The 21,934-nt window shown below is 39.8% G+C and overlaps 1 protein-coding gene across 4 annotated transcripts; it reads left to right on the top strand.

The window, feature by feature from the left end:
* Window positions 1-1,291: 1,291 nt before the first annotated feature.
* Window positions 1,292-21,024, top strand: septin6 (septin 6). Of its 4 annotated transcripts, none has more exons than XM_030061845.1 (11): window positions 1,373-1,402; window positions 3,149-3,263; window positions 5,920-6,115; window positions 8,411-8,597; window positions 10,564-10,725; window positions 11,483-11,579; window positions 12,344-12,512; window positions 12,820-12,952; window positions 13,160-13,350; window positions 14,968-15,014; window positions 16,528-17,679. In XM_030061845.1, the coding sequence occupies exons 1-10, from the start codon at window positions 1,373-1,375 to the stop codon at window positions 14,969-14,971; spliced, it is 1,284 nt and encodes a 427-aa protein (XP_029917705.1). In that variant the 3' UTR covers window positions 14,972-15,014; window positions 16,528-17,679. The 4 variants fall into 4 exon arrangements, with proteins under 4 accessions (XP_029917703.1, XP_029917705.1, XP_029917706.1 ...); XM_030061846.1 differs by lacking the exon at window positions 14,968-15,014 and adding an exon at window positions 14,589-14,640; XM_030061843.1 differs by lacking the exon at window positions 14,968-15,014 and having other exon boundaries at window positions 1,292-1,402.
* Window positions 21,025-21,934: the final 910 nt, after the last annotated feature.

Genomic DNA, 21,934 nt, shown 5'->3' with positions numbered 1-21,934 from the left:
AATTTACAAATATGAGCTTTAACATGATAGTACATGTGTACAGTCTTAAGCAGAAACTTAAGAATTATATATAATATATTTATGAGGAAACAAAACCACAGTTTTCCATCGTTTTCTATTTAAATACCTATACTTAATACTTACATATGGGAGTAGTGATATGCTCAAGATGACTTCTATAAAAACATTAGTGCACTTTCTGTCCGATATAAACATCAGCAACACCGTATCAATCATCACAAAATGCCACACTGGCTCATCTTGATAATTTACAGTTCATAAACATGGTCTAGACTGTTGACCAACCAGGATGAGACTTAATGAGTTTTCCTCGGTAACATTATATCATTACAGCTTTGCCAGACAATTCACTAAACTGTTACACCCCGAGAAAATGGCAAGTGGTTCATCTGATCACACACCCCTTTTTTTGCAATCAGTGATATGACCACAGTTTAGTTTTGTGTCAGTATGACTCATATAACACTGCTCAGCCATTGGTTGTCATGTTGTTTGTTATTTAAAAGGTACTGAAATCTCATAAAGGTGTCTATACTCAAAATATGTATGGTGCTATCACTAGAACCCAACTTCTGTAAATATATACACTCAGTGGCACAATCTATTATAATCCAATACAGCTGTTGTGCCATAAAGTTTACTTTTATGACACCTATAATGCTCAGGTTTTCTTTTTGTCACAGTAACAGAGGTTTTCATTCAATTCTATGCTTGGCATTGAGCTCATAGTTAGTGGTGCTATTGTACTTTAATTGCCAGGTGTTTCTAATATTCTGTCCCCCTCATGTATATAAATAGGGAGGACAAAAAATTAGAAAACATCTCTCAGTATAGTGCAGTCCAGTGCAAGACCTCTGCAAACTACAACCTCAATAATAAACTTATAGTTAAATTTACACATTATCCACAATGTGAACAAGAACTGAGCATTATAAACTTTCTTAAAAGGTAGAATTTAAGGCAGAGCTGTTGTATTAGACTGTACAGGTGGACCTAATAAAGTGAGGACTCAGTATAAATGTATGTAGGCTGTATCTGTTGTTGCGTTACAGCCAGCTGGCCTTTCTGCCCGGACCGATCCATCGACGCAAGTTGTAGGGGGAGTCGCGGTGACAGTCACTACCTTAAGAAATAATTTTTGGTCAAGCACCTAACACAGTGCAGTTTTAGTGTGAATTCAGAATCTTTGCTGTATTTTTAAACTTTCAGTGTTTTACTTTAGTGAGGTGATAACGGCATGATAAGTCAGTACCCGTGAAAGAGGCCGCTACAGACAGTGGTACATCCCACACAGGCCGTCTTTCAGTATCCCGTGCAGTTTCCTGCGCTGAGACGTTTCGTCCCTACCACCATGGCGTCAACCGAGATCGCCAGGCAAGCGGTGAGTAGCTCATTTCACCAAGGATGCTGTGTTATAATTCTAAATAAATGCGTTTTCAATCATTTAAATCACAGCGTCGTATCAAAATCGATTTTATTGAACCGTTACGGGGCGGAATTTGGCGTAATTATCACCCGTATCATCCTCCTATCCACTTCACTCCCGTGGACATCCGTTAAAAAACGCTAAAAAGGGTTGCAGCCTTACTGTATGAAATATGTGAGACTAAAAATATACATACTTCTCTAAATATTTAATAATTGCCGATGTGAAACTGTTGGTTTAACGCTGCTAGTAGCGTGAGAATGAATATGTGCACTTGAACTTAAGCTTGCTTTGCCTGCTTTAAATGGTACACCGTGCATAGTAAATGGCGTTTTGTCTAAGACATTATTAATTTGAACCAGTGTGTGCCAAACTGTGATAAACTAGCGTCCTGTATCAGCAGGCTAGCGGCAGCCATTCATTGTGAAGGCTCCCATCAGCACAGCTATCGTGCTCATTTCCGTTATGTTTTACAGCCCGGTAAGTCCCGTTACTTTCACTCGGGCGTTGTCTGATGTGCATTGGAAATATGGGCAAAATAGTCTTTGCTGGGCAAGGTTTTGCAGGCCTAGACATAGACATAGACATAGGCCTGCAATTTGCAACGCATGTGTAAAAATTGCCTGGATTTACTTTGGGGGGAAAAGAATTAAGGAAGCCACTAAACCCAGAGAAGTCCCCAAAATAGCGACGTTTTGTATTTTGATACCGTTTTGTGGCACAATGAATGGGAAAAAAAAGACACTATAGTTGGCTGTGTGTGTGTGTCTTGAAAATAGGAATGGTTTCAGGAATGTTGCACTTGCAGCTGAGGGATATGAGGCTGTTTGTCCAGTCAAATTGCCCTCTGTTTTCCAAATAGTCCCTCAGCTGTTTAAACCCAATTTTAAGTACCCAGAGAATTCACAACTGTTTAACACTATCAGCTTGGCAGGTTATTTTTAATTGACTCCCCCTACTGAATGTTTTTCACAAAATGCCCCAAAGCCTAGAGTGCATCTGAAAGCGGAGTTGTGTTATATTAAAGCCACATAATGGCCGGGTTTGCTGAGGTTTAGTTGGTTGAGGACTTTGGTGATGCCATATAATCTAAATTCTTTGCCTTCCTGCACCTCGTAATGCAGACAAATGTTGCATAAGTGGGATGCATGGAGATGGAGATGCTCACCGCCAGCCAGCCAGCCAGCCAGTCTAACACCCCCACATACACGCACACATTGACTAACAATACATTTCCACTTAGGTGTTTAGCTCATGCTCTCACGCACAGATCCATAACATGCAAAGCCTGCAACAGGACAAAATACAGCCAAGTAAAATTCAGTTTAGGAATGCAAGCCGGATCACAAAGAGACACATGTATAATAGTTTGACAAGAACAGTGGTTCCCTCCTGTTTTAGTGGTTTACAACTGTCTCGACAGTGAGCACGCAGACAGCATACAGGAAACAGGAAGTGAATCAGATTGCACCTGAAAGCTGTCTTCCAAAATGACATGATCACGTACAGTGGAAATGTCTTTTACTGAATAACACCAAAATGATTATTTCATAGGATAACAGTCACTAAGCTGAAAATGTAAATTACACAGCTGTTAAAGCAAAATTGTTCACAAGCAAACCACTGCATAAGCTATTAAGTGACTTAAAACATTACATATTTATCTGATGTTTTATAGTGATATATTTCTTTTGTCTGCAGGGAGAAGGTGCTCGCGCCGTCCCTCTGTCAGGCCATGTTGGCTTTGACAGCATGCCTGACCAGCTGGTCAACAAGTCTGTCAACCATGGTTTCTGCTTCAACATCCTCTGTGTTGGTGAGTTTGTCATGCATGAAACTGTTTTTCTTCTCTGTCCTCTGGGCAAAATGGGACTTATTTGCTTCAATGTGTGTCAGGCTTTTCCACTAGATGCAAACCAATTCACTCAGTGTTTGACCCACTTAGATTACTTTTGGCCGGTCAGCTGTGGTTACCCTGAGCAAAGCATTCCTGGATACAGAGCACTGTGGTCTGGGCACAGTTGGGAAGTTCGAAAGATGACCACGGGCCGATATTTAAATTAAATATGAGATCAGTCATCAGCTGACCAGTGACAGGCCTACTCAGCTGTTGAAATTTGATTTTACGCAGGAGAAAATACAAGTACATTGTTTATAAAACAGTGGTGGGTATTCTGCATTGCATTCTAACTTATGTTACCAAAAAAAAATCCTCACTTCAGTATTATTAAGTGCAGAATCCTGTTTTCATCCACCTATCAGTTTATTCATTAGGCTGTAACAAATTGCTGTGCTTTTAAATAAGTTTGCATTACTGCCTACTGCACATAGTAAAACAATTTGCCCCAGTTGTAATCAGCTTAATGAATCATCCTGTGCATTCTCCTTTTAAGATCATGTGAAATGTCCCAAGAGCAACTGATATGTTTACCTGCAACTATATGTGGTAGACAATGTTTTTCTTCTGCCAGTTCTTTTTTTTCTTTATACAATAAAACGGAAGTGATTGAGCAGTCGTGTGTCTTCTACTCATAAAGTCCTCAAAAAAGTGTGGGATGTTTTCACTTCCGTATGCAAATCTCTAAACACAAACTTGCATTTGCATTTTGGGTTAATATTTGAAGTTGTCACCTGTGCATCTGCCATGTCGGCAATTCGAGCAGTAACCATTATTATTTTATTATTTATTTATTTGATCTATTTCTGCTTTTATTCAACACTTAAACTGCATGTATACTGTAGCAACACCGATCTTCTGCAAAAGAAAAGTAAGCAGTAATACGATTTTTTTTTTTTTTTTTAAAAAGGGGTTATTGCAATAATATTTTCACCTGCCGTCCCATGTGGCCTATTTTTATGGCACATTGCTGTCATAAGATGTGTATATATATGTATATATATATATATATATTGCATTTATATCACAATATTAGGTAATATGTGCTTTATATGGTAAGATGCTTGATTCTGTGGTGAGATGGTATTAATCTTACTGCTTACATGCTTTTGCATGTTATACAGATGCTGAACGCTGTGCAAAAGAAATGCCTGGTGGTCATAATGTGTGTTATGGCTTTCACTTGCATCCATTCAGTTTTTTTTTTTTTTTTTATGAGTGAAAATCAGAAAAGAGCAACGATGCACATTTCCGTAGTTTTAATGGCTTTGACGTCAGTCATATTTTGTGCTGGTAGCATTACAAGTTTGATTTCCTACAATAACATTACATTAGTGACTCCATCCAAGATTGTGGAAGGAAAGAGGATGTCGCTGTCTAAAAGCATCTTTTGTTACACTGTGTAAGTTCTGGTGTGTGACTCACAATATAAGCATTTGTGCAAGCATGACTTGAGGCAAAGAAATGTGATCTACGTGGTTGTGATCTAAAATTACAAAGGGAGAAGTAACAATTCAAAGATTTATGGTTCCATCAGCTTCATTGATATCTGACACTTTCTGCACCAGGTTATTTATTATTTGTGAGGGTTTGATTGAAATCCCTGCTCTGACAGTAACATGTACCTCCATTCTCTGTGGGGGCTTGGAGTTCTTCCAGGCAAGATACTCTGGCCTTGCCAAATTGCTTTAAGGATGAAAGACTTATCCACAGTGACCTGAGCTGTACTCCAAAACAGGAAATGGGAGCAAGGAAACTGACTCTGGTTGTCCAGTAGCTCTCCTTGCATCATTTATAGAGCATTTCAAGTGAAACTTTGTAAACTTGGAGCATAGTGAGTGTTCCTACAGAAATGTGCTAGCATGCTTAGAGTGTAGGTCAGGCTCTTATGAACAAAAATAGGTTTCCTCACAGAGGGAGAAGGGTATCTGAGTCAGCTGACAGCCTCCAACAGTACGTGGATGTCAGAATACATCACATCTGCGAGACAGTAGTCTGCTGCTATTTCTGTAACTGCAGCTTGGAAATCAGTCGTAAACATAGAATTACCTGGGTTATTTTTTTGTCCACAGCATCTGCAGTCTGTAACATTCAATATAATCTCACTTGGAGGCACCAAGTTAAAACTTTTGAGTTCCATTAAGTAAATGATTCGACAAAAGTGACTCAGGAGCTAAATTTGTAAGAAATTGACAAATAGGAAGTGTCAATATTATTGATGCTAAAGTGTCAAAGTGTCTTTGAGCAAGAGACTGATGGGCAGCTCGGCTCGTTTGCATGGTAGCTTCTGCCGTCAGTGTGTGAATGTGTGTGAAAGTGGGTGAATGTGAGACAAACACTGAAAAGTGCTTTGTGTGGTCATTAGACTGGAAAAGCGCTATAGAAATGCAGTCCATTTATCAGTCAGGACGAAGTTGTGCAATGGGATGAACATAATACGATTCATTCAAATGATATCATCAAAAAAGATAATAAAAAACAGCAAACTGAGCTGGAGGTCAAGATTCATAGTATCCCAGAAACACAATACAGCAACGAAAGATGTGTTTTTCTTTGTTTGTTTGTTTTTTTTTAGGGGAGACCGGTCTGGGGAAGTCCACTCTGATGGACACCTTGTTCAACACCAAGTTTGAAGGTGAGCCCACCCAGCACAACCAGCCAGGAGTCCAGCTCAAGTCTAACACCTACGAGCTCCAGGAGAGCAACGTGCGCCTCAAACTCACTGTCGTCAACACCGTGGGATTTGGAGACCAGATCAATAAAGAAGACAGGTAAAGCAATCTGGAAGAACAAAAAAAGCCCCCAAATATGAGAGTAATGTTAGGTGGATCGAATGTCCTTTGTGAGAGTGACAGCTTTTAGAATGACGATATCTTCCTCAGAGGCTTTCTTTTATACAGTGAGGAAAGTTCATCCCTCACACAAAATAATTCTCTGAGCCCTCCAAGCCTTTTTTACGCTCAAGTTTCATTTAGTCTTGATCCTGCAAACATACCCTCAGGACATTTCCCTAGCTCTCTGTTGGTCTCATATACAGCAGTTATGGTTTAACAAAGGATGATTGTCTGGTAGTTGAAATCCCTGATCGAGAGAAGCATCACTTAGTGCCCAAGTGGATTGAGAAAAAAGTAAAATTCCTAGATTTATACGTGGAAACAGGAACCAGATTTGTTTTAAATAACTGACACGAGCAGTAGAAAAGGTAAACGTCCTCAGCTGTGTCCACTGTGTTGAATGCTGTCTAATTACAGTGAAGAGGGAAGTGACCTAGAGCTTTAAATCTCAAGTCTTTATTGTTATGGCATAGCGGCTACACATTTAGACTGTGAGGTCTTCATCAGGGCAGGGCGTTCTTCCTGGAGGTTGTCATTCTTAGTGCTAATATCTCTGTTGTTTTCTAATTTGTTTTGTTGTACCAGGGCCTTTCTGTCCACCAGATTTTACTGGTTTGAGTTGCACCTCTCTAAATGAAATGCATTTTAGGTTACAAGGTTGCAGAAATGAACGTATAGGGGTTATAGATAGAGATTATGAGGTTGCAACAGGAGCAGTGGTATTTTGACTGGTTTGAACAGAGTATTAAATAGTATAATCCAATTGTATTTAGAATTCAGCAGCATTTCATCTGTGTTTTGGACTTTTCTTTTTTTTGATGTGTCAAACATGACCTCTCAAGTAGTCATCACATGCATGGTATGTAATTGTGATGGTAGTCCATGAAGAGTTTGTAGGATGGACAAAGATGGAAAGGTTACAGACAGTGGTTATTTCAATTTTCTTGTTTTTCAAAGGCACAGGTTATTTACAGCTGTAATTAACGGGGTATTTTCAATAAGGCTTTATATGATGAGTCATAGCTTTGACTAGAGACTGGTTCCATTGGTATGTTATTACAACATAGTCATGCAGTGTTGTGTACTGTATGTGTTGTGTGCAGTTCAAAGGGACCTAAAAAATGCTGCAGTCATGGGGCCGCTTCGGCAGATCTAGAGGGATTTAGATGTAGATTTGCTCTGCTGGCAAGCGTAAACACCAGATAGCACAACATTAAGGCTTGTCCTGCTGGTAAAAGGGGATTGCAGCAGCTCCATTCTGTTGTTTTGGAAATATTTCATACAATATAAATCTGCTACGGATCTTCAAGTCAACATCAAAGTCAGCTTTATTGTCAATTCTATAGTATGTACAGGACGTACAGAGGATCGAAATTGCGTTTCTCTAAGACCCTCGGTGCAGACAAACATTAAAGACACAGTAAGCATTATCTACAAATCTAAAATATGCATAAATAGAGGCATGTAGAAGCTAAACTAAAAGAAAGTATTAAAAAGTAAAAGGCATAGTAGTAGTGACACAAATCCAAAAATCTGAACAGTGCAATATGAATACAGTAGTGCAATTGGAGTAACATAATCAACATGTGATTGCGAGCTCTTCTCGTCAGGAGACATCAGAGCGAGGATGATGATGTCATGTGAGCTCCAGCTCTCTAAGGCCAGTGGGGAAATGAGGCATAAGAGGATGGTTGTGGTAGGTTCCAGGTTGACACTTTACATCAGTTTCAAATCATGGCTCACAGAGGAGATGTGGAATAACAGCATTTTACACAGGCACATCGTAGTAGTCATGTGAAGAGCCACCGGCATAATGTCTTATGCACACACACTGAATTGGTGTTACTGTGTGTTTGTCTATGTGGCTGTGCATGCACATGCTTGGAAGAGTGGATGCTAGGTCTGTATTCCTTTGAAGCGTCATGGAGCCTGCAGTGTGTGGGCTGACACATCTTCCCAGAATCCTTTTTCCAGATCCTCACTCGCTCATCTTTTCCTCTCTGTAAACTCACATGTAAATAGCAGCTTGATCCCTCACTAAGGGGACATTGCTCAATTTATGAACCACGTTGCCTGAGAAGGTAATTTTGTAGGAGTAACTGTCTCTGTTTTAAAACCAAAAATGTGAATTAAATGAAATGGTAGAAATAAAAAATGAATAACACAATTTGTATTTGAGCTTTATGTCCTTTAAGTATTTTTAAAACTGTACCCCCCTCTTTTCTTTTACAGCTACAAGTCCATTGTGGAGTTTATTGATGCCCAGTTTGAAGCATATCTGCAGGAGGAGCTGAAAATTAAGCGCACGCTACACAGCTACCATGACACTCGCATCCATGCCTGCCTGTACTTCATTGCACCCACCGGACACTCCCTCAAGTCCTTGGACTTGGTGACCATGAAAAAACTTGACAGTAAGGTGAGCCATTGCAACCATTTACTCTATAACATTTTTAATTGACAAAAGGACATGTTAATAACTCAGCATGTCCTCTGCCTTTTCTTTTTATGATGTGGAATGTGGGTGAAATGTTTCAGAGATCCATGTCCACAGGCTGTTATTTGAATATTAATAGAATTATGTTATGAACATTTATGCAGCACTTACAGTTTTGCTATTTGGTGGCTTTGATTTTGGGGTCGACTGAGCAATGAGGCCAAATGATGAATTTTCTGCACAAGGGCATTTCCTCAGCTGTGTGTGTGTGAGAGAGGAGGGTTACACTGCAGCTAATTGAGTGTAAAGAAATTACAGTTACAATCCAAATGGACAAGAAAAGCTTTTGTACATCGCAGCTCTAAATCCATTGCGTAATGCTGCATTGTTCAAGTCAGCATTTGATTCAGCCACTCTAGACATGGGTCATAAACTTTTCGATGCCATTCGCCAGCGCACAAATTGGCTTCTCGTCTTCGCACTGTGTCGGTGTAGGTCAGCTGTGAAATGTGGTCGTCTTGGCGACTGCTGCCTCACTGTTCTAAGGTCTCTTCCCAGTGGCTTATTTGCATGGACCTGCTGGCTTTTGTACAAAGAGCCTCCTTACTGTTTGCCAGAGCAGCTGTGCCCCACGGCAAGCTCTCACAACAGCGTGATCCAGGGCAGACCCTCAGCTGTTTTCACATCCCGTCGGGTGGCTAGGAGAGCAGAGACTGACCTCTAACTGGAGGGCGCTAGTTCAAGCATCCGCTCAGCCGAGGTGCCCCTGAGCAAGATACCGCCAACTTCAGGGATGCTCCTGTTTAGCTGACCCCAACCTAACCTGGAGGATGATGAGAGAAAACAAAATGACCACTTCGGAGATCAATAATTCATTGTATTATTATTATTATCATTATTATTATTGTTGTTGCTATTATTTAATTATTGACATGATCCCTAGCAACCCTTGCTTTTGGTTGGACAGCAAATACTCAGGATTGTGTGGGTGCAGAGCGCATTGAAACAGTCACTGTGTGTAGGAGGAAAAGTCTCCATTTCATCGGCCAGTAGTGGGTGGATGCTTGAATGTCCCTCTTCCACTTTCTGATTTTTTTCTCCTCATTCATGCTCTGTTGAAGGAAAAGCTCTCTCTCTCTCTCTCTCTCTCTCTCTCTCTCTCTCTCTCTCTCTCTTTTCTCTCTCTCTTCTCTCTGTCGCACTCAGATGTTCCCTGTTTCTTTTTCCATTGGGCAGTTTGATCACATCAAACTTGAAAAACATAAATGTTGGTAAAAATCACTGGACTCTGACGACTAAGTCCATGTTTGGAGAGCTCATAAGAGATGTGAAGCATGAGATGTGAGAGTGAGAGTGCCCTCTGCACTGCATTTACTATTTTTATCTCTTTGCTCAAGGATGTGTGATTGTCTAAAATACACAGCTGCGTGATTTACAAACATCCCTAGAGTAAGAGAGAGAGATCTTGTGTGTTGCAAAAAGATCTATAAAGATCTGTAAAGAGATTTACAATTTTTCCAGATTTTATACATTTTCTTTTTCAAAACTATGTTTTGAATCATTACTTCAGGAATTACACAGTCTTCATCACGATATGTCATCCTCTGATGAAGGTTATATAGGCCGAAATGCATCAGTGTTATTTTCTGGTTCGCCAGTAAATGAGTTTGTAACTTAGTACTTGTGGTAACTTTTTTGGTCTGAGCACTCCAGGAGAAGGCTCTCCTAGTTGATGCGTTCACCTGTCTCCTCTTTGATCTGATTTGTAGTTTTTTTTAAACTGCAGTGCTGCTTTTCCAAATTTAGACTGCAGAAAGAGAGAGAAAAATTGCAGCCGACAGGTAGCTCTGAGCTTCTTAATATTTAGCACCAACCCCTGAAAGCATTGTTGTTCACACCTTGTCATTGTGTCATCCCTCAGAAAATCTCCTCCATTTCTCAAATATAGGTCAACATTATCCCAATCATTGCCAAATCGGATGCCATCTCTAAGAGTGAACTGACCAAATTCAAGATCAAAATCACCAGTGAGCTGGTCAGCAACGGAGTCCAGATCTATCAGTTCCCCACAGATGATGAGACTGTGGCCGAGATCAACTCTACCATGAACGTAAGACCATAAACTTCTTGAGTAATATCTTGTTAATATTTTTCATTGACTGAAGTATAGCAGAAAAGTCAGCACTGCCTCAAAATGACATGCATTTACACATTTACTTTTATGCTCCATTATTCTTGATATAAATGAGGCAGAGATGTTCATGTAGATTGGACTGAACCCTACTGCAGCTGTAATCTTTAGTAAATGTCAGTGCTTACTACAGCATGCTTGTTTGTCATTTAAACATGAATTATGGTGTGCGCGAATGCTAATAAACAACATGTGATACATAATCAGGACGTCTGCATCTAGTCAGGCTGTCAGGAAGCCGCCCCGCAGAGGGAGGGGTGTGTTCAGAGCAGCACAATCAGCCAGCTCACACTGCAGGAAGTCGGCAGTGTGGGAAAGGGCCTCTGAACACTGACAAATGAACCGAGGCTTACTGAGCCGCTCACGAGGACTGATAGAGAGAAATCTTCACTAAAACAGTCTTCACTGTTTCTAACTGATTCTGTTTGATTGTTGTGTGGTCTGAGAATAGCTCTGCTCAGGTCAAAGGTTGCAGACCCTCCACATTCCAGGGTTCTGCATTTCGCTGTCTATGAAAAGCAGTTGCTTTAAAATTCTGTATTACATTCATATACATAATATAGTATGTGTTTAAGTGTGTGTTGCTGGTGTGCAGTGTTGTGTGATGAAGAGCGTCAGAAGAGGTCTCAGGTGTGGACGACAGCACACCCACATTACTCTTCCCTCTGCTCCACAGGGCCATTTGCCATTTGCTGTGGTGGGGAGCACAGAGGAAGTGAAGATCGGGAATAAAATGGTGAAGGCACGGCAGTACCCCTGGGGGACGGTGCAGGGTAAGCCTGGGTCACACATCCTGCACAGGAAATGAGAGGGAGCTCCCTCCCATCAGGACAGCTACAGCTACTCCCTCCCCACTTATTCCTCCTTGACTCCAGCAGCTGCAGCATTCGAGGAGATAGACGATTATATAACCTCATTTAGCTACAGCACCCTCTCTAACATCATACAGTAACAGTATGTATGAGCTCACATTGACTGTGTGCCACACAGATATAGGAATTTTATGCTGCAGATGATGATTTCATTGATTTATTATTGATTTATTGATCAGTGCATAACACAGATCCTGTATATTGCAAATTTTCCACTGCCAGAGGAATCCTAATAGGCCAGGAACAGGTCTACCCAGCACATGCAGCCTAAATACAATATTTATGGCCTGAGGCTTTCTATGACATTGTACTGTATTTGCTCCTCACTCTGTGTGTGTGTGTGTGCGTGCATTCACGTGATGTCACACAACCAGTGCAAGTATGACACTGAGCTCATTTTAGAAGCCAACACAACAACCCTGCCACAGGATAATGTTTTTTGTTTTGTGCCTGTGTGCTGCCTGCAGGATTGTGGCTGTGAATAACTCTCTGTACTTATGATGAATCCAAATTATTAGCTGGGACATAATTTGTGTAAACAGTCTGTGATGCCAGTGTTTTCTGGTGTAGTATTTTGTGTGTGTGTGTTTTAACACAAAATGGCTCAGATGCCATCTGACATGTGGGGTAAAAGGGCATGTGTCTCTGTGCTGTGTCTCTGACAGTGGAGAACGAGAATCACTGTGACTTTGTGAAACTGAGAGAAATGCTGATCAGAGTGAACATGGAGGACCTGCGGGAGCAGACACACACGCGCCACTATGAACTCTACCGTCGCTGCAAACTGGAGGAGATGGGCTTCAAAGACACGGACCCAGACAGCAAGCCCTTCAGGTTGGGGCCTAAAGTCTTCTTCCATATAGTTAGACTTGTGTTTTATTTACTGTTTTCTTTCTCCATTTCCTCTTTCTCTCCTCCTTCATTTTTTCCTTTGATCTTCTTGTGTTTTCAATGATCCTTCTTCAGTTTTCCATGCAACCCTCCTTCCTGCTTCCCTGTCTACTTCTCATCAGCTCCTTTCGTTCCCTTGCTTCATCACACCAATTCTTTGTCTGTTTGCCATCAGATGTCCCTAGTGATCAAACTCAGTGTAATGTTTTCATCACTCATTTTTATCCTCCCCACTTCCTGTCTCCCCTAGTCTCCAGGAGACATATGAGGCCAAGAGGAACGAGTTCATGAGTGAATTGCAGAAGAAGGAAGAGGAGATGAGGCAGATGTTTGTCCAGAGGGTCAAGGAGAAGGAGGCGGAACTCAAAGAGGCAGAGAAAGAGGTATGTGTGTATAGGCTACACACACACACACACACACACACACACACACACACACACACACTATATGTGTATCAGTGCATTCGGATCTTGCCCTTTCCTGAAATGACATGTGTAACACTTAACCTTTTTTGTTGAGTCAAAGCAGGTTTTTTCTTTTATTTAATTAACCCATAAGTTGTGTTTCCTCTGTCACAACCATCAACACAGCTGCATGAGAAGTTTGACCGTTTGAAGAAGCTCCACCAGGATGAGAAGAAGAAGCTGGAGGACAAGAAGAAGGCCCTGGACGATGAGCTCAACATGTTCAAACAGAAAAAGACTGCTGCAGAGCTCCTGCAGAACCAAGCACAACAGGCAGGGGGCTCCACCACACTCAAGAGGGACAAAGAGAGGAAAAAGTAAGTATCATTCTTCTCCCCTTCTTCCTTTTTATCTTCACACCTCAGGTGCAGGTACCCAACTCCAACTATATCAGCACTAAAACAGCTTGCATATCATGAACAAGACCAGTGATAGTCGAAGATGTTCACAGTAATTGGTCTTCAGCACTATTCACTGAATTGCGTGCAATGGTTATGTTTTGAAACACATCAGTATATCAATATGATTGTTGTTATGTGCAAAGCTGTCAGTGTTGCAGAGTTTTTTTGGGGACCATATGGTGTGCATCAAACTTCACTGCAAGCACAATGCAGAGCTGTATTGTCACAAAAACACAAACTCCTTGAGCTTTCAAGTCACTTTATGCACAAGTGCTGCAGATGGAACTTAATTTTGGTTTGTGCCACTAATATCACCAAGCGCTCAACGGTTTCTCTCTCACTACTTATTAATGATCAACCTGGACCAACTCATTATAACGTGTATTGTAAGGTGCAGATAAATGTTCCAGCTAAGCCTAAGCTCCAGACTCTTTTTTTTTTTTTTTTTATTAGAAGCACAGGAAGGTTCCAGTTTTCTCTCCATAAAATGTCACAGAGAATGAATAACACTGATTTTCTACCAAGAGAAGACTGAGCAGACTTCAGTACTGACAAATAAAGAGGAGCAGAGAAGGGAGAGAGCAGTGAAAACAACTAGCTGTCCTCCTCTAAATAGTTGACAGGTAGCCAAGTTTAAGCCGAGCTGGGAGAGTGAATGCCATCAGAAATCGTCACCCTGCAATTAAATTGTGATGATGGCACAGGCGCCACTGACCACAAAATCAAATGTGTTTAACAGAATATCCTATTTAAAAAAAAAAAAAAAAAAAAAAACAACTGCTAAAATGTTTTTGATAAACAACTTCAGGTTACAGTCATTTTTGCTACACTTCCACCATGGAAACTTTCTCATCTGCCCATCTGCTTTGGAAATCCCAGTTCATCAGATTCCTGCCAGAAACAGTACAACCGCTTCTGTATAATTCTCTCTTTTTTCCCCAAATGCTTTCTCAATAGCTGTAACATCGATGCTGTTATTCCTTCCAGCGGTTTCAACAAAGGATTTTTCAGCTCAGGATTTTTCACTATTCTGCTTAATGTGTATCATGCTCCTATACAGCCCTTGCAGCCTAATTGCTCTAGTGTGGTTGCAGTATGCTGTTGACATTGTTGGTCCCATCATGTTGGTAATCACTCGTGCTTGTGTGTTCAAGCTGATGTGACTCCGTGCCTGTTAGAAAGGAAGACGACACTTGCACTGAGAAGGTTCTTGTTGCTTTATTTTCTTCTCACCTCTCTCTCTCTCCCCCTGTGAGCTCTGACTGGAAGTTTCTCTTCTAAAAGGGCAGCTGTGCAACTCCGGCTTCTTAAGCTTTGTCTGTGGGTCGCTGATCAAAACAGACTGGAATGGACACACTGCTAAATGTGGCCTTGCCTTTTAAATTTCATAATGATTATAGCTGTGTATTTAGGCCAAAGTTGGTGTTTCCCTCCATCTCCAAAAGACATAGCCACTTTTTTCTGCATGTTGTAGTTGTGAATGTGTCCTGTGAGTGCATGTTTCACCTATATTGCATCCATACTGTTTTCCAGTTAACTCATCCCACACTTGCTGCATGCTGCATGAGACACCTTTCCTGGTAAGGCTTACTCCCCGACTTATCCCTTGGCAGTCAGACAATACAAATAGGCTTCTGGGATAATGGGATAGCAAAATATAAATATGTTATATGGGTCTGAGTGAAAACATATTGTAAAATGCAATCAGAAATAAAACATTTTTGAAATTAAAATTTTACAGTAGTGTAATAAAGCTTGGAAAGGTACACTTTGCAAACTTGCCGAGGTGTTTTTTTTTTTTTTTTTCAGTCAAAATCTTAAGGGGGATTTATTTTATCAGTGAGTGAAGCCAGTGACAAGAACCATATAGTCATATAATCAACAATCAAATTATTGAATTATATTACCATATACTCAATAATCTAATTATTTGCTAATTCCACAGTTTGCACGGTCCACACTTAAATCAACGCTTGGCAGTTTTGCATAGTATACCTAAAGATTTATAATAATTAAAATTGTGAAAATGAGGACCGTACACTTAACTGACCAACCATAATAAGCATGTAATTTATCAGTGAGTTGAGCCAAAGACGAGGCCCATGTAGACTCAACCATCAAATTATATACTTATTCCACTTTTTTGTCATTTGAGTCCCAAATTTGATTACTTGAGTTTTAACTGAATTATCTGTGATACAGTTTGTAAAAAAGGGTCCAGTAAATGATGTATATGAGAGTTGGGCCTCTATCATGGGTAAACATCTGCTGCAGCAGTAGTAGAGTAGATCATATCCATGGCAGTGTTTACAGTCTCTGTCAGCCTCTAAATCACACAGTTTATTAGACCCCCCTCTCCACCCACCCCACACTTCCATTTGATCTACTGCCCCATCTGCACCCTCCCTGAATCAAACAACAATCTCCTTTTGTGACCCTCCCAAGTCCTTCCCTGCCCGGCCGTGCTAATCACACAAAAGAGCCATTCAGGGCTGAACTGAGACTACAGCGGTAAACAGCCTTGGGGCTCATCCCTGTTTGCTGGGATGACATGTATTGTTGATCCTGCAGCCATATGACACCCCCCCTCCCTATCTTGTGTGGATACAAAAGCCAAATCCACCGAGAGATATATCATTTGTTGAGGCTCAGCCACTGACGAGCGATTAAGTGAGCAGGAGAAGGAGGACGATCTGTAAACTTATTAACCAGCGCAAGACCGTTGAATAATATGAAAACAAGCAGCTGTGTCACTGGTGCAGTTGGAAATGAGGTGACAAATATTTAACTATCAGAGGCCAATATGTGAGATGAGCAGTAAAAAAGTGAAGGTTATTATAAATGTATATATTCACTAATTTTTTTTCAGTCAGTTTAATGATGCTGAAAAGTAGATGATCGTACATGCAAATGAATTATTTAAAACCCTCTCAACTCTGTACACTCTCAGGCTGCCTTCTGTTGTAATGCCTTGAAAGCATGTTCTCCTCTACATGCTGTTTTGGTTACTAATATTGATGTGATGTCATTGATGTGTAGTGATGATGTTTTAACACGTAGAAAGCATTAACAGCCCTTCTCTCTCATTTCCAGTTTGGGATTCCTGTAGAAAAGTGCTCCCTTGTGGCCATCCTGATGTGAATGAGTTTCCACCCCATCATCCCTACAGTACCCCCCCATCCCCACCCACCCAACCCTCATAATTCAACCCTCCACATGCCCCTGCTCTGTGGAAGACCGCAGCCATTGCTATGAATTGAGTCCTTTACTTAGTCAAACACATCCCTTCTCTGCTAAAACACGCTGAATGTTGTCTTTTATATGGTTTTGTACAAGCCATTCAGCATTTTTATATGAAAAATGCATTCTACCCTTTTTTTGATTTATGTTCAGTGATTCCTTGCATGGTTGAGTGTGCTCTTGATATTAACATACATGACTACTGTTGAGATGGGCAGAAATGTGTGGAGGCTAAAGTGAAACATGCATCAGCCAGTGGGACTTGTTTGTGTGATCTGGGTTCAGTGGGCAGATAGCCAAGCCTACAGCAGATTAGAGAAAACTAGACTCTCAGTAGAGATCTACCTCTGCCAGGGCAGTTCCATATGTCAGATTTTCACCACAAGTTGAAATCCTTCATCTCTTCTGTGCCTTTTTACCAGCTTGTGTCATATTAAGAAATGTGCACATTTTCATGACTATACCTCAAATGGGACAAGAGATGCCACTTTTCAAATTTTAGTCACTTTTAAGCGTTTTAGCTGAATATTTCTATCGCTGGTAGCGTTGTGATTGTATCAGTAATGGAGTGTTTGCCTTGTATGTCTCGTGATAGGCACACAAAGGTGATGGTTGCATGATTTTACTTTGAAGTTAAATGTTATATAGTAAGCAGCAATATTCCACTTTCAGCTCCTCTTGCCCCATGCTAACCTTACTTAAAAACAGTTTTGCAAAACTATAAATTTAATGTCTGAGATGTTATGTTTATAGACAAAATGACAGATTGAATGGCCTCAAAACATAACCCTCATTCAACTGTTTGTGAAAGTAAAAAGAATGCAGATAGTCTAAGATTTAATTGCAGTTCTTACATAGATGGATAGTATGAATGTGATTCATACACCTCCATCCACAGAAAAAAAAAAAAAGGTCAGCCTAGTTTGATACACCAAATTTGTGAGTCAAATTTGAGCTGGCTGCATGAAGTACTACAAGGGGCTGCATTGTGCTCCACCTTCTAAAGGCCAAAATATCACATTCACTGCCTTTTCAGTTCAGGTTCTTATTTATTCAAGAAAAATCAGTAATCATTGAAGTAGTTTGTTACTCAGTTCCATTATCATTCTCCAAAATAACTGCTTTGACAGTATAAACAAAGGCACAAAAATGTTTTGGGGTGAATATCTGAATCTGAATATCTGAATATCATACTTGGCTACAAGAGTAAATCAAATGCTCAAGCTGGTTTTCTTATTTAAAGAACGATATTCAGAAATAATATTCAGATCAATATTCAGCTCCACCATAATAACGTTAGTTTTAATATGCATTTATATCTGGATTTTTGGAGAGGCAGTTATCACCGTCAACATGTCCTCTTTGCAGATGATGTTTCATTTTGGCCTTATGCATGAGTAGATGTTAGCCTAATCTTCCTCCCACACCTCATTCATTGTCATGTGTTACCTGCATACTTGTATTAGCTTTCACATTTGCACTTTTTGTTTGTGTTTTTTTTTTTTTACCCAAATGTGATTTTATTTTTTTCTGTGTCATATGTTGTCAGTGCAATTGTAACTTTCTTTTTATTTCACTTTTTATATGAAGGCACATTTTAAAGTCATTCATCCTAGTGATAATATCCTATATCTTGCAGGGACCGGTGTTGTTTTGATTCGTATTATACATAAGGCATATTTTATCTCAAAAGAAAATAAAGGCCAATTTTCACCAAATATTGCAATTGTGGCCATAATCATTGTGTATTATCAATGCTGCAGTATTAAAATATAGCTGAAACTTGAACAATTCCTGTGAGGGAAGTGGCTATATGTATGTATGGTTTTATGTTTCCAGTTTTTCTTGTTGATGTCCCAGATTTTAGCCTGTACTCACGTCTGCCAGACAGACACTCCCTGTAGATACCAGATGAATGTTGATGCTGATAAGCTCTAATTTAACGAGTTCCTCCTCCCTCACATCTGCATCTCTAGAGGACGGTGTGGTTTTTCAAGAAACTGAGATTCTCAGAGCCGCACTCCACATGTAATCAAAAACCACATTTGCTGCTACCTAACGGTTGTTTTTGTATTGTTTGGTAAAGGGATTGAAAAAATAAATTTAACCTAAATCATGAGTCGTCCATTGGCTGAGGTATGATCACACAGAGTTGGGGATATGACAACATCGAGAATCAAGTCTTCAACCCCTATAACTCAGCTGTTCCTGGTGGGATGTAGGGGTCAAAATAAATCAAGGGCATCACCATTCCTCCTTAATCCTCTGCTCACTGGTCTGTGTGTATTCGCTTTCCTTTGCAGTAATCCCTGGCTCTGCACTGAGTAGGTCCTCAGCCCTCGAGCTTTGCTAAGGGACCAGCCTTTGTGGGTTTTGAGTACCCCAGTTGTGCCCAGAGGCTCTGTGGACCCCCCATCCTTCTGGGTTTCTTAATCATTATCTGCTCTGCATAATGTGTGTTAACAAAATACAGTTCTTTATTTGTATCTGTATGTCACCGCTGCACTAACCACCATGTACACTTGCTTGTTGCTTATTGCTTCTGCCTATTTGTTCACTTGTATTTTGTGGTGATTGTGAAAACTAACAGCACATTTGCTTTTCACTTGTCAGAAATACAATAATATAGCCTACACATAGTCTTGTTTTGATTGTGCATTATTTTTTGCTTACTTCAATTTTCCACAGGGCAGAGTAGACAATGAAGTATAGCTGCAGAATTTTCTATGAAGTTCATTCACTGTTTAGATCAAATAAAGCAGCATCACAAGGGTGTGCACTACCATCATATCATCATTTTTATAAATAATATGTTATTTCAGCTGCAATCACGGGGCTTTCTTTGCATCTGATGTCTTTACGAAAATGAAACCCAGATCTCTTTTTGCTTCCTGCTGACGTCACTTGCACTTCTAAACCTCTGACTCCTGAAATCTTTTTGTGAGCACTTTCGCTTGGCCAGCTCTTCTAACCTGCGTTTCTTTTCCTCTCTCTCTAGCTTCTTTTAATCTGTCTTGGCCGCCCGAAGAGGGGGATTGCAGCTTCAGCAAGAACAAAAGCATCCAATACCTCTTCCTGTCTTTCTCACTGCATCAACCTTTTTATTCTTCTATCTCATCTCCTTTGTTGATTATGGCCTTATGTGGACTCACATGGTATTTTTGACCACCTAATCAAGCAAAAAACCCACGCAAGTTGGAAACCCTGTACAGCTCAGTCTGCTGTAGGCTATGTATTAGTGTAAATAAAGAAATAAATCTTGTAGGATCAGTGTTAAATGACAGTAAACAGGAATCATCAACAGAGGTTCACACAGATACATGATTTATTGCTAAAACCTTTTATTTGATCTTTCAAAGTTGCAATGACCTGCACTATGCATTGTTTTCATTGTTTTCAATAGAAAGTGCAAAGGATATTAATACACTGCTGAAATGTCAAGGCTTGCTGAATAATAAAAATGAACTCATTAAGAACAGTGGCACTCTGCACCATGAATAATGTGCTAGTTTAAAGGGTGATAATGCAGTTTTTTCTGTTTTTCTTTTCTTTATTCTTTCTTTTCTTTTCTTTTTTCTTTTCTTTTTTTTTTTTTTTGGATGAGCTAGTTCAGTTCGAGATGGAAATCTCCTGCTTCCAGGACTCTTAGAAACATTCTTGAATCATCAAACCATCTTGCACACAAAAGTAGGTAATAGCAAAAAATTAAGTTTGAGTCACAATCATGCAAAAGCCAAAGCAATATTTGTACCAAGCACTTTGAGTGTACAAGCTTGAATTTCTCATCTGAATACCATGGAGGTCACATGAAATGCCCTTTACACATTGTGCTTTAATAATGCCAATTCTGCCAATTCTATATTTTGCATGCATCCTCTTTTGGTTTCATAACTTTTGTGATCTTGACTTTTGCCCCACTCCTTGTTTTGTCTCTTAATAACTTTTGAGCTCTGTTTCCCATGCATTTTCTGTTTTGTTGAATTGCTGCATATTAATAATGTATATTTGCTCTGTCCAATAAATTTAGCATCCATTTTGCCAAATATTACTATAAGGAGTTGAGCTGAATCCCACATAGAAGAACTGAATAAATCTCATGCATTTATATAATTTATAAGGATATATTTTGTGTATTGAAGTGGAGACTTGTTGTTTATGAACTATGATCTTTGGACGTGACTCTTGAGTGTAAAGTAAACATTTTGGTGTCAGAAATTGCCAAACTTTTTTCTAGCATCTTCCATCACCTCTTGTAGTCGAATACTCTTCCACACTACAAATTATTCAGTATCTTACTGTCGTTCAATTCTGTTGATGTACATTTTCAATAAAAACAAAAAGTTCCAAATATATTATGCATTTGTCTTTCATTTTGAGCACTGCAACCTCATTGTTCTGTCAAATATTTTTTTGTTTTAATCATTCATTTTAGTGTATTTCTTTTTCTCCTTCTTGTTCATGTAGATAATGTCAAACATTGTAATTTTACAGACCTGGGAATTGCAAGTTTTTCTCAACCTCAAGCTCATGCAGGCCCTTGCAATGGTTTAATATAAAGCTTTCAATATGAGACATATAGCTTTCCAAAAAAAAAAAAAAAATGCACAGCCCAACCATTTTTCAATTCATCAGATCAGGTCATATACTGAGAAATAAAGTCAAAAACCATTCTCAAATTTAAAAAAAAAAAAAAAAAAAAAAAAAAAAAGACCTGCAAAATATTACCTTTCTTCTGTCACCACCCATGAAAACTTGAAACTTGAATGATTCACATAGAAAAAAAGGTAAAATAGGGACACGTTGTTTTGATGCATAAAGGATAAAATAACAAAATAAGGCAATGAGAAAAAAAAAAATCTTACAGATGATTATACTTCAGCCAGCATTTCACATCTGTGGAAATGTCTTGCTTTAATGCTACTTTATTGGTCGTGTGCTCCTCACTCCGAGCCTGTGTGCTACTAAACCTGCATAAAAACCTGGTGCTAGATTATAATAAAAATTTAAAAGGTGACACTCAGCAGATTGCACCACCAGTAAACACAGATTTCCTCCCTCAATAAAGACATCAGCCATCAGGGAGGTTATGGAGGCTAACAGTGAAATCTGAATCCACAAACTCCACAGCTGGACTAATACATCCCTGTAGTACTTCGATTAATTTTGTGTCTTGTGTCTTGTGTAGGCCACTGATGAGCGTGTTTTTTTTCCCCTTGCATGACCTTGACTGGGAGCCTCATGTTGTGCTGCTCTGGTTTGT

The sequence above is a fragment of the Myripristis murdjan genome, chromosome 10, assembly GCF_902150065.1.
Source record: "Myripristis murdjan chromosome 10, fMyrMur1.1, whole genome shotgun sequence".
Classification (NCBI taxonomy): Eukaryota; Metazoa; Chordata; class Actinopteri; order Holocentriformes; family Holocentridae; genus Myripristis; species Myripristis murdjan.
This window is presented reverse-complemented; position numbering and strand designations above follow the sequence as displayed.

Bases quoted from the DNA above. Each gene is read 5' to 3' on its own strand.
- septin6 (XM_030061843.1), top strand. From the start codon at position 1,373: ATGGCGTCAACCGAGATCGCCAGGCAAGCG. The intron at 11,580-12,343 runs GTAAGCCTGGGT...TGTCTCTGACAG, and splicing joins CCCCTGGGGGACGGTGCAGG to TGGAGAACGAGAATCACTGT. The intron at 12,513-12,819 runs GTTGGGGCCTAA...TGTCTCCCCTAG, and splicing joins CCAGACAGCAAGCCCTTCAG to TCTCCAGGAGACATATGAGG.